The 12,800-nt window shown below is 27.7% G+C and overlaps 1 protein-coding gene across 3 annotated transcripts in view; it reads right to left on the bottom strand.

Moving 5' to 3' along the window:
* The window catches only part of LOC135925143 (plasma membrane calcium-transporting ATPase 2-like), a 48,141-nt gene that overhangs the window by 25,796 nt on the left and 9,545 nt on the right, over positions 1-12,800 (bottom strand). For all 3 annotated transcript variants that reach the window (XM_065460347.1, XM_065460348.1, XM_065460346.1), the window contains exons 2-3: positions 1,292-2,154; positions 957-1,151 (exon numbers count right to left, since the gene is read on the bottom strand). In XM_065460347.1, coding sequence (XP_065316419.1) covers positions 957-1,151; positions 1,292-1,484 — 388 coding nt within the window. In that variant the 5' untranslated portion in view covers positions 1,485-2,154. The remainder of the gene's footprint in view (positions 1-956; positions 1,152-1,291; positions 2,155-12,800) is intronic.

Below are 12,800 nucleotides of genomic sequence, written 5' to 3'. Positions count from 1 at the left end.
TCTAATACGTTATCTTGCAACGCGTTACTATGAATAATTGTAATCCATATGTCACAAATGGTAATAAAGAGGTAATTTTACAAAATTTTAGATAGTGCTAAACATTGACCGATCTGAAAATATCCCAGAATTTTTATAAATAAAAACATTAAAAGTGTTATTCCATTATATCCTTCAGAGGTCAAGCGAAAAAATATGCGAATGCCAAGGTGGAGTTTATATGACCTCTATTTTGATTGCTAAATCCCAGAAAGGTGATTTTTGTTAAATGATGTTTTAAATTTATAACATAAACCTCGATGTTTTTTTAAAATTTGATCCAATATATTAGAAGAAAATTTATTATACAAATAGCAAATAATTTTAAACAGAGTTTGAAAATAAGTCTTCAAAATATTTTACCTAAAAATGCCAAAATATTTTGAAATTTTCAAGAATAAAAAATCTTTCACAAAATGTAATCAAAAATTTAAAAATAATTTATGATTTTTTTTCCAATTTTTCAAAATTTTTTTCAAGTTTTAATTTTAAATAATCAAAAAATGCTTGTCTTCCTAAATTAAAAATTATATATTTTTGCACCAAATAAATCATGATCTTTAAACTTATTATTTACATCATTACAACATAATGTATATTTTTTTCAAGAATCTCCTAAAAATATTTATTAAAATTGAATTGAAATAATAGCATCATTTTTAAAAGTATTTAGGGTTGATTATGTTACTACTAAAAACAAGACCAAATCAATATCGTTCTTATAAATCCATAGAAACATTATTAAAAGTAGATTTTACTGAATACAACATATTATGTAGGGCACACTCATAATTTGTTAATTAAAGATTTGTCAACCCGCGGGATGACTGGAATGACGCAAAATAAAGCGGCCAACAAAACTAGGAGCATCCATGTTACAATAAAAAAAAATAATGGCGTTATAAACAAAACCATACTTTGCGAATCAATTGGCGGTTTGTAAAAGGAGAGGCCGAGCGATATAAGGGCCGAAATTTGTAGTATTATCAGAGTGACGTCTTGCAGAGCTTCCCATATCAAACGCAAAAAACTTTTGGCCGGTTTGGGGGGTATTTCGTTGCGGCCAAATGCCTTAACTCTGATCTCGTCTTCCGTCGGAGATTCGGACAACCCTGTGATAAAAGATATAAAATATTGATATCCCTTTAAATTCAATGCGTTAATTATTTTATAAATTTTCTTAAAAATTATACATTGGCGCCCGAAATTATAAATATAAAAAAAATATATGCCAGTAAGAATCGTTATTTACCTTCTGTGGGTGAGGTTTTAAGTTTCTTGCACAATTCCTGTACACCACCGAACTCGGAGTCCAATCGTTGGATACCCTCCTCTCCCCTGACCTCCATTAGCTGTCTCAATTGAGCCACGGTGACCCCAAAACCCGAGCCGGGGATTGGAGTGGCGTATGGTTGATTGGTGGATTGTTTTTGGTGGGGTGCCATGATTTATAGAAGGATTAAAATGATAATGATATCGAAATTTACGGCGGTTGGGAGCGAGGAATGCGCGAAAAAGTAAAGTTTTGTTTTAGCTTAAAATGAGGTCGAAATGATTCTTCATATGGCACAATAACCTCTTCAGGATAGAAGGGGGGAGTAAGTCGTAAATATATATAAAATGTTAGGATATCCGATATTTTGAATATGGTTGGGGGGAGGAGAAGAAGTAATACTATTTTATTGATTTTTTTTTAAAAAAAAATGATCGCCTATTTAACAAAGCATAATTTTTATTTTTTAAAATAAATGCAAAAAATTAAGAATTTAGGAAATAAATAATTTTGATCCCGAATTCAACACAAATTGTTAGGGAAAACATGTTTTTGAGAAAATTCGCCTCTTTCCGCGTCAAGAAATATTCGAAGAATATTCTGCCGAAAATGTTTTTTTTTAAATTAAATATATTAAATACTTGGACGAAAGTCAACAGTTACTAAATTTATAATGTCTAAAAATTATATTTATATTCCAATGAATCAGCTAAGAATTCGAATATGTTTTTAACGAAAAAAATTTAATCTCGTAAGAAATAATATAATATATTTTTGTGTCGGGGCTAAGTGAGATGATCAACTCTTTAGGAGGAGTCGCAAGTTTTGAAAATTCCTCATGTCTAATAATAAAATATTAAAAAATAAAGCATTAATAAATCCATGAAAATATACTTATTTATTATAAAAATGCTTCATATGATTGATGAAGTTACTTAAAAGCTTCAACCATCTTCATAAATTAACGGTCAAAACTAATTTTGCAAAAAAAAAATATCCAAAAAATTATACTTTTTAAAATAATATTAGTACAAGTAAATACAACTAAAAATTGATAAAATCGATACGAAAAAAAAAATAGAAATAATTTGATATAAATCTAATGATAAAGAAGAAAGGAAAAAAAGTCAATGAAATTTTTTTTTTTATAAATAAATAAAATATTGGTCGTATTAAAAGTGAGGACTTTGAAATTTATGATTATTTAAAAAATAAATAAAGGAAAATTGATAATAAAGGGGTAAAATAAAGAGATAAAAGTATATTTTTAGCATCTAGATAAACACTCAATATAAAAAGAACGCAATTGAATCTATAACAAAGCAAGAAATAATATGTGGCCTAAAACGCATGAAAAAAAGGGTAAAGCAAGAGGCCCTGATAGTTTTAAGTCTTAAGTCACTAGTTAATGAAAGAATACTCTCTAAAATGCTGGAAAGTGAAGAAATTATATAAAAATGGAGGCATAGCTATTAAGTTCCTATCTCAAAATAAAGTTGATCCACATAATTGTCAAAATTACAGAAACCTCAAACTAATGTCCCACTGTCAATACCTCTTCGAAAAAAAATGGAAGAGATATGGTCGAAATAAAGAATCCAGTTTGGCTTAATGCCTGAAGGATCGACCACTGGCGCAATTAGATAAATGAGTTAGAAAAAAAACATTCTAAGAAATCTTATGTGGTGAGCCTAACGCCAAAGATACCTGGAAAATATACTAGAATTATACCGGATGGTAGAACCATACCATACCAAAACACAAATAGCATATCACCAGGCTTTCCAATAGCCGAAGGAGTTCATCAGGAATGAGATCTAATCCCGATGCAGTTCATAACGATAATAGAAGTTCTATGGTAGAACCATACCATACCAAAACACAAATAGCATATCACCAGGCTTTCCAATAGCCGAAGGAGTTCATCAGGAATGGGATCTAATCCCGATGCAGTTCATAACGATAATAGAAGTTCTATTCATAGACTAACTCGAAATCAATCACACGATACATGATATGGTATTTACTTGCCATAATAAAATGAGGGAATGAAAGAAAAATTAGGGGTTAACAAAATATATGATCATAGATGGAGGTGAAATGATTCCATGGACATAAATAAATGGCGACTACCGGCAATTAAAAGCTGGAAGCTATCCTATAAAGAATCAGAGGAGAAAAATTTACATATAATGGAGATGAGTATGGTGAAGCGACCCAAAAAGAATAAGATACGAAATATAAATATATTAGGAAGTTTAAAGGGATTACCCGTGAAAAAAACAAAGATCAATGTAAACAGACAAAGATGATATGGACAAGCGATGATATGGACAAGCGATGATATGGACAAGCGATGAAAAGGCCCGAAAATTATATCGAAAACAAGGTTAAAAAGTAGGCACACCAAAACTTCAAAGGGTCCATAAAGTAAAAGCTAATATCACGAAATATAAATTTAAATAGAGACGAATTGTGCAATATAAAGTAGAAGGAAATACTGAAGGAGCTTTGACAGCCGAAAAGGTGAAATGAGAGCTAAAATTTCTTGACTACTATAAAGATGGCACCAATTTCAAAATACGTTTATATAGCAGGTTATGGTGAGAGTTTAGAATTGGAATCTTCGGAGCTTAATAAAACCTGAGCCCATCTTAGAATTTTCAGGAACCGGGTTCAAACATAAGTGCAAGTATTTAAATTTTATATATATTTATTTTAAGGGGTTCATTCATCGATTAAATTTTTTTTTGATTGCTTTAATGGAGTTTGGAAACGAAACGCTAGGAACCGTAAACAGAACCCATTTTTTTAAAAAAAGAAATCCTCAGAACCGAACCCTCGTCAGGTTCTAATTTCTGGTTATGGTAATGTAAACTTTCTTTCATTATCATTTTATGATGTTAGTAGCCAAAGCAAGACCATATTATCGGATCATATTATAATCACTTCGAATTTCGATTTATAGGTATTATCATCACCATCAAATTTGTCATAGGAAAATTCTGGTATTTATTATACACTTATCATAATTTGTTTTTTTTATGCGATAGTCGTCGTGTCAATTTAAAACAAAACAAAAAAAAGATGATTTTTAAGTGAGTAATCTACATAATAAACTACACATAAACTATTGTATTGATTGATATATATATATTTTTTTAAATAAAATAATCAAAATGCTAATTTTTTTATATTTTAATTATAAATTTTCCCAAGTTTACATAAAGGATAAATTTTAAAAAACCACAATTTTTTTTTTTGTGCATTGTTTAAACATTTAAACAACAGTTACAAATTCGATATCAGCTTCGGCAGTATTTTTCTTTGGTCATACAAGAAAAGGGCAGGGGCCAGGAATGTGGAATCATTCATTTGGAGTTAAAAATCTTCGAAAGCATTTATAAATATAAAGCCTCCCCCAACGGTTAATTCGAACGGAACTTCGAGTTTTTTTAAATATATATCTATATATATATAGGAGGCAAACTCAGTTCATTACATCAAAACCCATTTTTTTAAAATAAAATTAAAATAAATAAGAATCATGATTTCAAAAATATAATTTATGTCCTTTTTTTTGTAGGAAGGTGTAGTTCTCCTTTCCGTTTTTTTTAAAAGATTATAAATTACATTATAGGAATAAGCAAAAATAGGAATTCTCGAAGATCGGCACCAATCCTATTGCGAGAATTTCGCTTAACTCTTACCAATAAACATCCTTAAATAAATACATTTCTAAACCGGTAAAAAATTTTTAAAGTAAAAAATAGAAATATTATAAAATTGTAATAAGGTTATTTTTTTTAACTCCCTTCAAACATTGTATCGGTTCCACCCCAAAACCCAGCATTAAAGTTTCATAAGTATATGCCGATTAATAAGTAGTGAAATCATTTAGCATCAGTGAAAATTTAGCTTCTTTCTTAAGAGGCAATAATTTTTCTTACATGAAAATAGTGTTTAGGTTAATTTTTAAAAAGGCCCCATTATAAGATTATAGCCAAGATAATATTATGTAAGCCTCGAGATATAGAGGTGCAAACCTTCCTGCCACCTGAAAAATCTCCATACATAATATTAATTTGGCTAAAATCTTAATCAAGCCGCTATGTCACATAAAATAACAAAATATCGGCCCAGACCAGATTTTCTAACCCCAACTGTCAAGTCTGTTAACAAAATAATAATGAAATTTTCTAAGGTTTTAATCATTTATCATATATTTTTTTTAAAAAAACAAGGTGCAAAATACTGATAAATTTTAGGATTCTGAATCTGATATCAAAAATAAAAAATCATCATTTTTTATTTATATACCCGTCATTTAATTATTTTAGGGGGGCAAAAAAAATATAGATATATTTCTTTTAATTTAAAAAAAAATATTATATTATTTTTTAATTAAAAAAATATGGAGAAAAAAAACATAACTAACATCACGAATAAATTAGTATCAATCAATATATAAAATAAAATTTTCATTATACTTATCACGATATTAATTATATGTATTTTTAAATTTAATCTAATCATTAACGATTTTAAGTAATAGGGTTGACTTCGTCTACATAAAAATATTCAACTGGGTTCATAAGTATCGTATTAATATTTGTATTTATTTATATTTTAATAGCATAAATATATATTTTTTTTATCATTTATTTAAAATAATAATTATTAGCATAATTAGCAAAGTTCAACCCAGACCTTTCATTCGACTGTTGGTTAGCAATGGATTTAACGGGATCGCTAACGGTTATTTCTGGAGGCCCGGATTTCGAGATCAAAGACAAGACCGATATTGAGAATCGGGCTTCAATCTCGGTCCGTTTCTTTAAACTACACTGATGAATGTTTTTTTTGAATATTCAGGAGCAAAATGTTATTTAGCCTATCCTGAACTCTGGCAGTAATAATATCGTGTCAGTAGGGAAGAGGCAAAAGCGTGCTCAGTATGCTTTAAATATTTTGCCTAAAAGCCGTCGGGTATCGGTGGTATAACTGAGCTATTTTATGAACATTCAATATTTTTTATTAAATTCTGGGTCATAGAGTAAATAAATGATATTTTTATAAAAAGCATTTATTGAGTCATCCTTTTTTTTTTCGAACTAATTATCATGTTCAAAAAACGAAAACTGTGACATGACACTAAAAAAAAAGCAAGCCGATAATTTAAGCCATTTATTAATAATTTTTAAACCATGAAGTCTAACAAAAGCCATTTATTCATAATTTTTAAACCATGGAGTCTAACAATGGCGGATCCAGTTGGAGGATTTTTGAATCATCAACCTTTCCCTTGAAAAGTTCTTTTTTCTTCTTCTTCCAAAATTTTCATATTTGTAAGAGAAAAAAAATTTGAATCCATTTTTTCCTTGTTCATCTTACTTTGCTTTACAATATCTAACCGTCGATAAATAGGGGTCGATACCACTTTCTGGAGGCCGATCCGATCCGATATTAAATTGATATCGGCCGATTACCGATCCGATATCATATCTAATTTTTTATTCTGTAAAGATACCAATGGTTTTAATTTTTAATATACTTTTTATTAGTATAAGATCTAAAATTTAACTATACCATAGCTTATGTCATTTAAATATATTGTAATGATCAGTTATAGTTTATATTCAATTAAATTGCAATTCTAAAAGTATATAAAATATTTTTTTTGTTAAATTACTTTTATATAATAAGTAATAACATTAATCTATATACATAATAAGTAATAAACAAATGTATCATGAAATTTGAAATAAATATTTAAAATAATATTTAACATTAATATATCGAAAATTTCTTTTTAGAAATACCAATATTTCCAATTTATCAGAGGTCAGCCTGAGGCGATGGTAACTGTCAATATCACCAGCTTCACTAAAAATTCTGAAGAGATTATCGCACACTTTTATACACAGAATGCGCAAAAAAAATAACAATATGGAATGTTATTATTTAATTATTATTATTAAAAAAATATACATAAAAATGGATTTCGATTTTATTTATAAAGATAAATGATTTTAGATATAACTTTTTTTTAAAATTTTATAACATTTTATTTTTATTAAAGGCGCCATTTTATATCGGATAGGGTCAGAAAATTTTATAATATTGGCGGACCGATATTTTTAAATGGGTGAAATATCGGCCCGATCCGATCCGACAAAAATATCGGTACACAGAGTTGTTAAAGTAGCGCGCTACTTCGCTCGCTAACTTTTTTGGTAGCTATAGCTAATAGAGGCTACTTTTTTTGTAATTATTTAATTTTTTAGCGCGCTACTTTTTTTGAAAGTAGCTAAGTAGCCACTACTTATCTACTTTAAAAAAATATAATGAAGGTAAGTATAAACATGGAAATTTATATATAATATGATCATAATTAATTTTAATTTTTATAATTTATTATTTAAATTTGAAATTGAAATATATTTTCAATTGTATTATAAACCTAAATCACGTGTTAAGTTATTTAAAATGTAATCGCCTATAGATATCCAAATAGTTGAAAGTGATTCAGACAATGATATTAACGAAATGGAAGATGCCTGGGAAGAAAAAATATTCTTAATAGCTATAATACAAATTTCCCATTCCCTAGATTTGAATTTTAAATATATATATATATATAATCCAAAACTGGCTTTTAATTTATTTGTTTAAAATGTAAAAAAATATTTCCTCAAATTAATCCAGTAGCTATACTCAAGAAACACCTAAAGGTAAATTGTTATTTTTACATTCCAATAATATTTATTTTATAAGACTGCTCATGAGTTTTAAGGAAATGGAGAAACATCTAAATAATTTTGGTATAGGCGACTCTACATCCAAAAAGACTAATTCAATTCAAACCAAATTAATTAATAATGCAAATGACAATATTTCTCAGAAATTGGCTGATAAAGTTATTGTTGATTTTATAATTTATACAGTTTAGCCAATGTTAGTTGATAATCCATCATTTACCATGATGATTAAAACTCTATCCCCTGGTACAACAACTTTATGCCGCCAGACAGTAATGAATAAAATAGCAGATAACTTTAAAATGATGAAAGATGCTCTAATAGTAGAGTTATCAGAGATATCATATATATGTACAACGGCAGATAGTTGGACACATAACAGAAGGTAAAAACTTATTTATATTTATAAATTGATCTGATTAAATATTTTTGAGCTTATTTGGGAATCACAGGCCATTGGCTAGACCCTAGAACTTTAAAAAGAAGATCTGTGGCATTAGCCCTCAAAATGATAATAGGATGCCAGACAAACGATGTACTTGCAAATAAAATTATTGATAATCTATCTTAAATATGTATATAAGATTAAATACGCCCTTACCCTCAAGTGCTAGTGTAGAGAGATTATTTAGTAAGGCAAAACTTATACTTTCTGATAGTGGCTCTAGACTTGGGGATGATAATATTAAAATGATTTCATTATTAAAATGCAACAAATTACCATAAATATTTATTTTTATAACATAAATTTTTTTATAATCAAAACTAACTATATTTTAATATTTATAAATGTTGATTTTTATATATTTACTATACAATAACATTATAAGCAAAAAATAAAAAATTTGTTTGTAAATTTTTTTTATAAAAAATAGCTTGAAAAGTAGCTAAAGCTACTTTTAAAAAATAGTAGCTAATAGCGAGCTACCTTTTTTTTACAAATAGCCATAGCGGTAGCGCGCTACTTTTAAAAGTAGCGTTTAACAACTCTGGGTACATCCCTATCGATGAAAATAGGAATTTTTTTTATAAGAATATAAAATATGTTATTTTCAAAATTAAATTTAATACCGTTTTTTTCACCAGGCACCCCGATTAACCATTATTAGTTATGAAACTAAACTCTTCAAAAAACGGCGAATCGGTTTTAACTTATTGATATTTCAATTAGTAATCGGATTTAATTTTTCAAACCCAGCCCGATTCCGATTTTTTTCTATTTATCCCAAAACCGAAATAAAAATTTATTTGTTCGCCCGGCTCAAATTTATTTAAAATATTCTATAAATAAAAAATATTGGGGCCTAGTTTCTTGCAAGAATTTTAAAATATATAAATTTATTCCACAAAATTGAGTGATATCACATTTAAACCCGGTCCGGCCTAAATTATTTTTTAAAATAAGCCTGACCCAGTCCGATTTTTTTTTTAAATAGGTAATTGAGGATTCTCCACATTCAACTGTTTATTAAATCAATTTTGATTAGTCGTCTATTTTTCATTTTAGCCAATTGACGGTGTCAGCTACTCGGGTAAGGGTAAAGAAGAGTTAAATATATAAAAAAATATCAAATGTGCTTCTTTTCAAATAGATTCTAAAAGAATCGTTTGATTTAAATCGCAATTTTTTAGGTGTATTTATTATTTTTAACCACCCATCTTCCTCAAAAAAAGGTAATTTATTTAAATATTTTTAATTTAAAAGATATAATTTTTTTTTCTCTCTTCAAAATCTGAAAATAAAGATGTTTCGATTGGACGCAAAAAAATCTAAGAAAATAAATGATTTATAATGTTATTTATTTTGTTCATGGGATAGGCAATTTAACGAAATTTTATGTAATATGTGTGAATAATAAATCAATTGTCAATAAAAAAAAAATTTTAAATCTGAGTCATGACAAATGAATCAGAGTCTGACAAAAAAAAGGCCAATGGCTGATGAAATGAATAAGTAAAAGAGGTCTGCAAATCTCGGCTGGCTAAGAAATTTTTCACAAATTGTACAGCCCGGCCCGTAGAATTTTTACGAAAAGTTGGTCTCGGTCCGTTGAAGTTTTACGAAAGTCTTCCCAACCCGCTATATTTTTTTAAAAAATTTTCCGGTCATAATATTTAGCCAAAATAATATTATGTAAGCCTGAAGATTTTTCTCATAGAAAGGTTTGAACATCTATTTGCCAAATCGAAGCTTACTTAATATTATTTTGGCTAAAATCGTAATCGGTTCGGGTGATTTTTAAAAATCGACCAACCCTATCTATATCTAATATTTCCCCAATGTCAACTAAGACTCTTATATCTTTCATCTATGGCTATCTATTTCTACATTAATCGCTTTATAAATAAATTTTTTGCTTGATATCTATTGTGCATTTGTAATTGGATCATATCATAAATAAATTGTTTAATTTATTTTTGTGAATTTACTATATTATTTTTATTTATAGATCTAGTATTAGTAATAGTATAGACAGACAGTCCAAAAAAATAATTGCCAATGAGCTAAAAAAATTCGTTTTTGATATAACTAGATATAATGTGCCTACAATTTTCTTTTATCGAAATTGAAAGGACCCGGCCGAAACAATTAACATGGAATGAATCAATATGCATATTGTAATTTTTTAAATAAAATTTATCAAAATATTAGTTTGAAATTCGAAAAAAAATATATCAAAATTTTAATGCCCAAGCTGGCCTATTTAAAAAATAAGAGAGATTTTGCAAGGCCCTGCCTGATATTTTATATATAAATTATCTGGCCAAGTCCAAAATTTTTTATTCACGAATAGCCCGGGCCGAGGTCTTTCGGATAGCCAGGGCCTTGTAGATCTCTTAATGCAGAAGAATTTCCTAACATAAATTTAGTCAGGTACATGTTAGCTAAATATTTATAACCGAATAAAATGCTGTCGTATAACAACATTTTATTGCATTTGGGAGTCAATTTGGCTGGCCATTTTTTTTCTTCAAAGCTTTCATAATGTCGTTTTTTTAGATTTCATAGATCTAGTGGACGACCCAATTAATAAAACTTTTGTTGGCGTTCGAGTTTAATGATTTTTGCATCTTCATAATATTATGATTCTCAAAATATTTTTATATTTTTTTTTTGAAATTAGATATTTATTATTTTATAAAAAAAAAATTAAAAAAAATTAAATTCATTGATTTATTATAAAAATCAAATACGATCGATAATTAATGTAGTAAGTTTTTATTTTTTAAAAAAGAAAAGGTTTATTATTTGTAAATACTAAGAAATAATAATAATAAGATAGAGATTATATTATATTAAAAATAATTATTAAGCAAGGAATCGAAAAATATGCGAAAATCTAACCCAAAAAAAATAATTACGAAAAAGAAATGGAAAATATAAGAAAATAATTTGTTATCAGAAAAGAAAAAATACAGCGAAATACATAATTTCATTTAAATATTTCGGGTTGCATTAGTTTATTTTAATTCATAAATTTAATAACCAGGGCTGTTCTCGTTAAACGACTAAATTTAGACTAAAACACTACTCAATACTCGCGACCATATTGTCGACTAATTCGGTCGACCAAGTATAACAATTTAATCGATTACTCAAAGGTGGCAGTTTGGGGAAGGGGAGGGGGTGTTTATAATAAATTTTTTTTTTAAGAAATATTATTGTTAATTAAAAATACCAAGCATAAATTTATTAGGACTAATAACTTTTCTAATACACAATTTTAAACTAATGTGAATTAAAAAAATTATATATATAAACCGGCATTGAAAAACTATAAAATAAATGTGAATTATAAAATATAAAGTGAATATAACCCACGATATGAATCACTTAAATGACACAAAATTGAAATTTGAATTTTTTGAGCTTTTAAAATATATAAATATAAAAAATTTAAATGTTAGAAATATAAATTAATATTAATACACATAAAGTTTCTTAAGAATAATTGTATTTTGTATGTTTTGAGCTAATTTTTCAATTATCTATCCTTGCTTGGCGTTAAATGCCTATGAATATTCAAAGGATCCAAATCATTCAATCAATTTTCAGATGTTGTATTTCATAGGTGTTTTTCACAGACTTGCAGGCCCGGCCCCCGAGTCGGACCGTATTTTAATTTTTTTTAAAAAAAACACCCGGGCTGAGCTGTATATTTTAAAATCAAATATTTGAAATCACCATTATTAGCTATAAAAATCAGAAATAAATATAATTTATTTAAAAAAAATTCGGGCCGGGCCTGAAAATTTTTAAAAAAATCTGGGCCGTGTCCTGCAAATGGTACCTCTGCAAAGCTCTGTTATTCTTCTTAAAAAGAGAATGTTCTCTCATTAGATTAATAAAGAGCTGCTAATATATATATAACCATTTTAATACATTAGGAGTATTATCTAAAATGTGTTTGAAATAATGCAAAGCATCCATAGCATCTTTTGGGACTGCATCAACCATAGTTATTCGTCTAATAAGGCATCATAATATATTTTAACATTTTCATGATAAAAATCTAATAAATATTTATATATTTTTTCTATCACCATATGTAAAAAGTTGGGAGAGGGAACATTTGTTTTATAATACTCTTCTACTGATCCTATATTAATGTTTTGACGATGAGCTTGCTTGCTGCAAGTCGAGGGGGACAAATATTAAACACGTATAGCTCTGCTTTTAACTCAACAATAACATATAAAATATGAAATTCTTCATCAACATTAGC

Source organism: Gordionus sp. m RMFG-2023, chromosome 2, assembly GCF_954871325.1.
Source record: "Gordionus sp. m RMFG-2023 chromosome 2, tfGorSpeb1-WG-v2, whole genome shotgun sequence".
In the NCBI taxonomy this organism is placed as follows: domain Eukaryota; kingdom Metazoa; phylum Nematomorpha; class Gordioida; order Chordodea; family Parachordodidae; genus Gordionus; species Gordionus sp. m RMFG-2023.
This window is presented reverse-complemented; position numbering and strand designations above follow the sequence as displayed.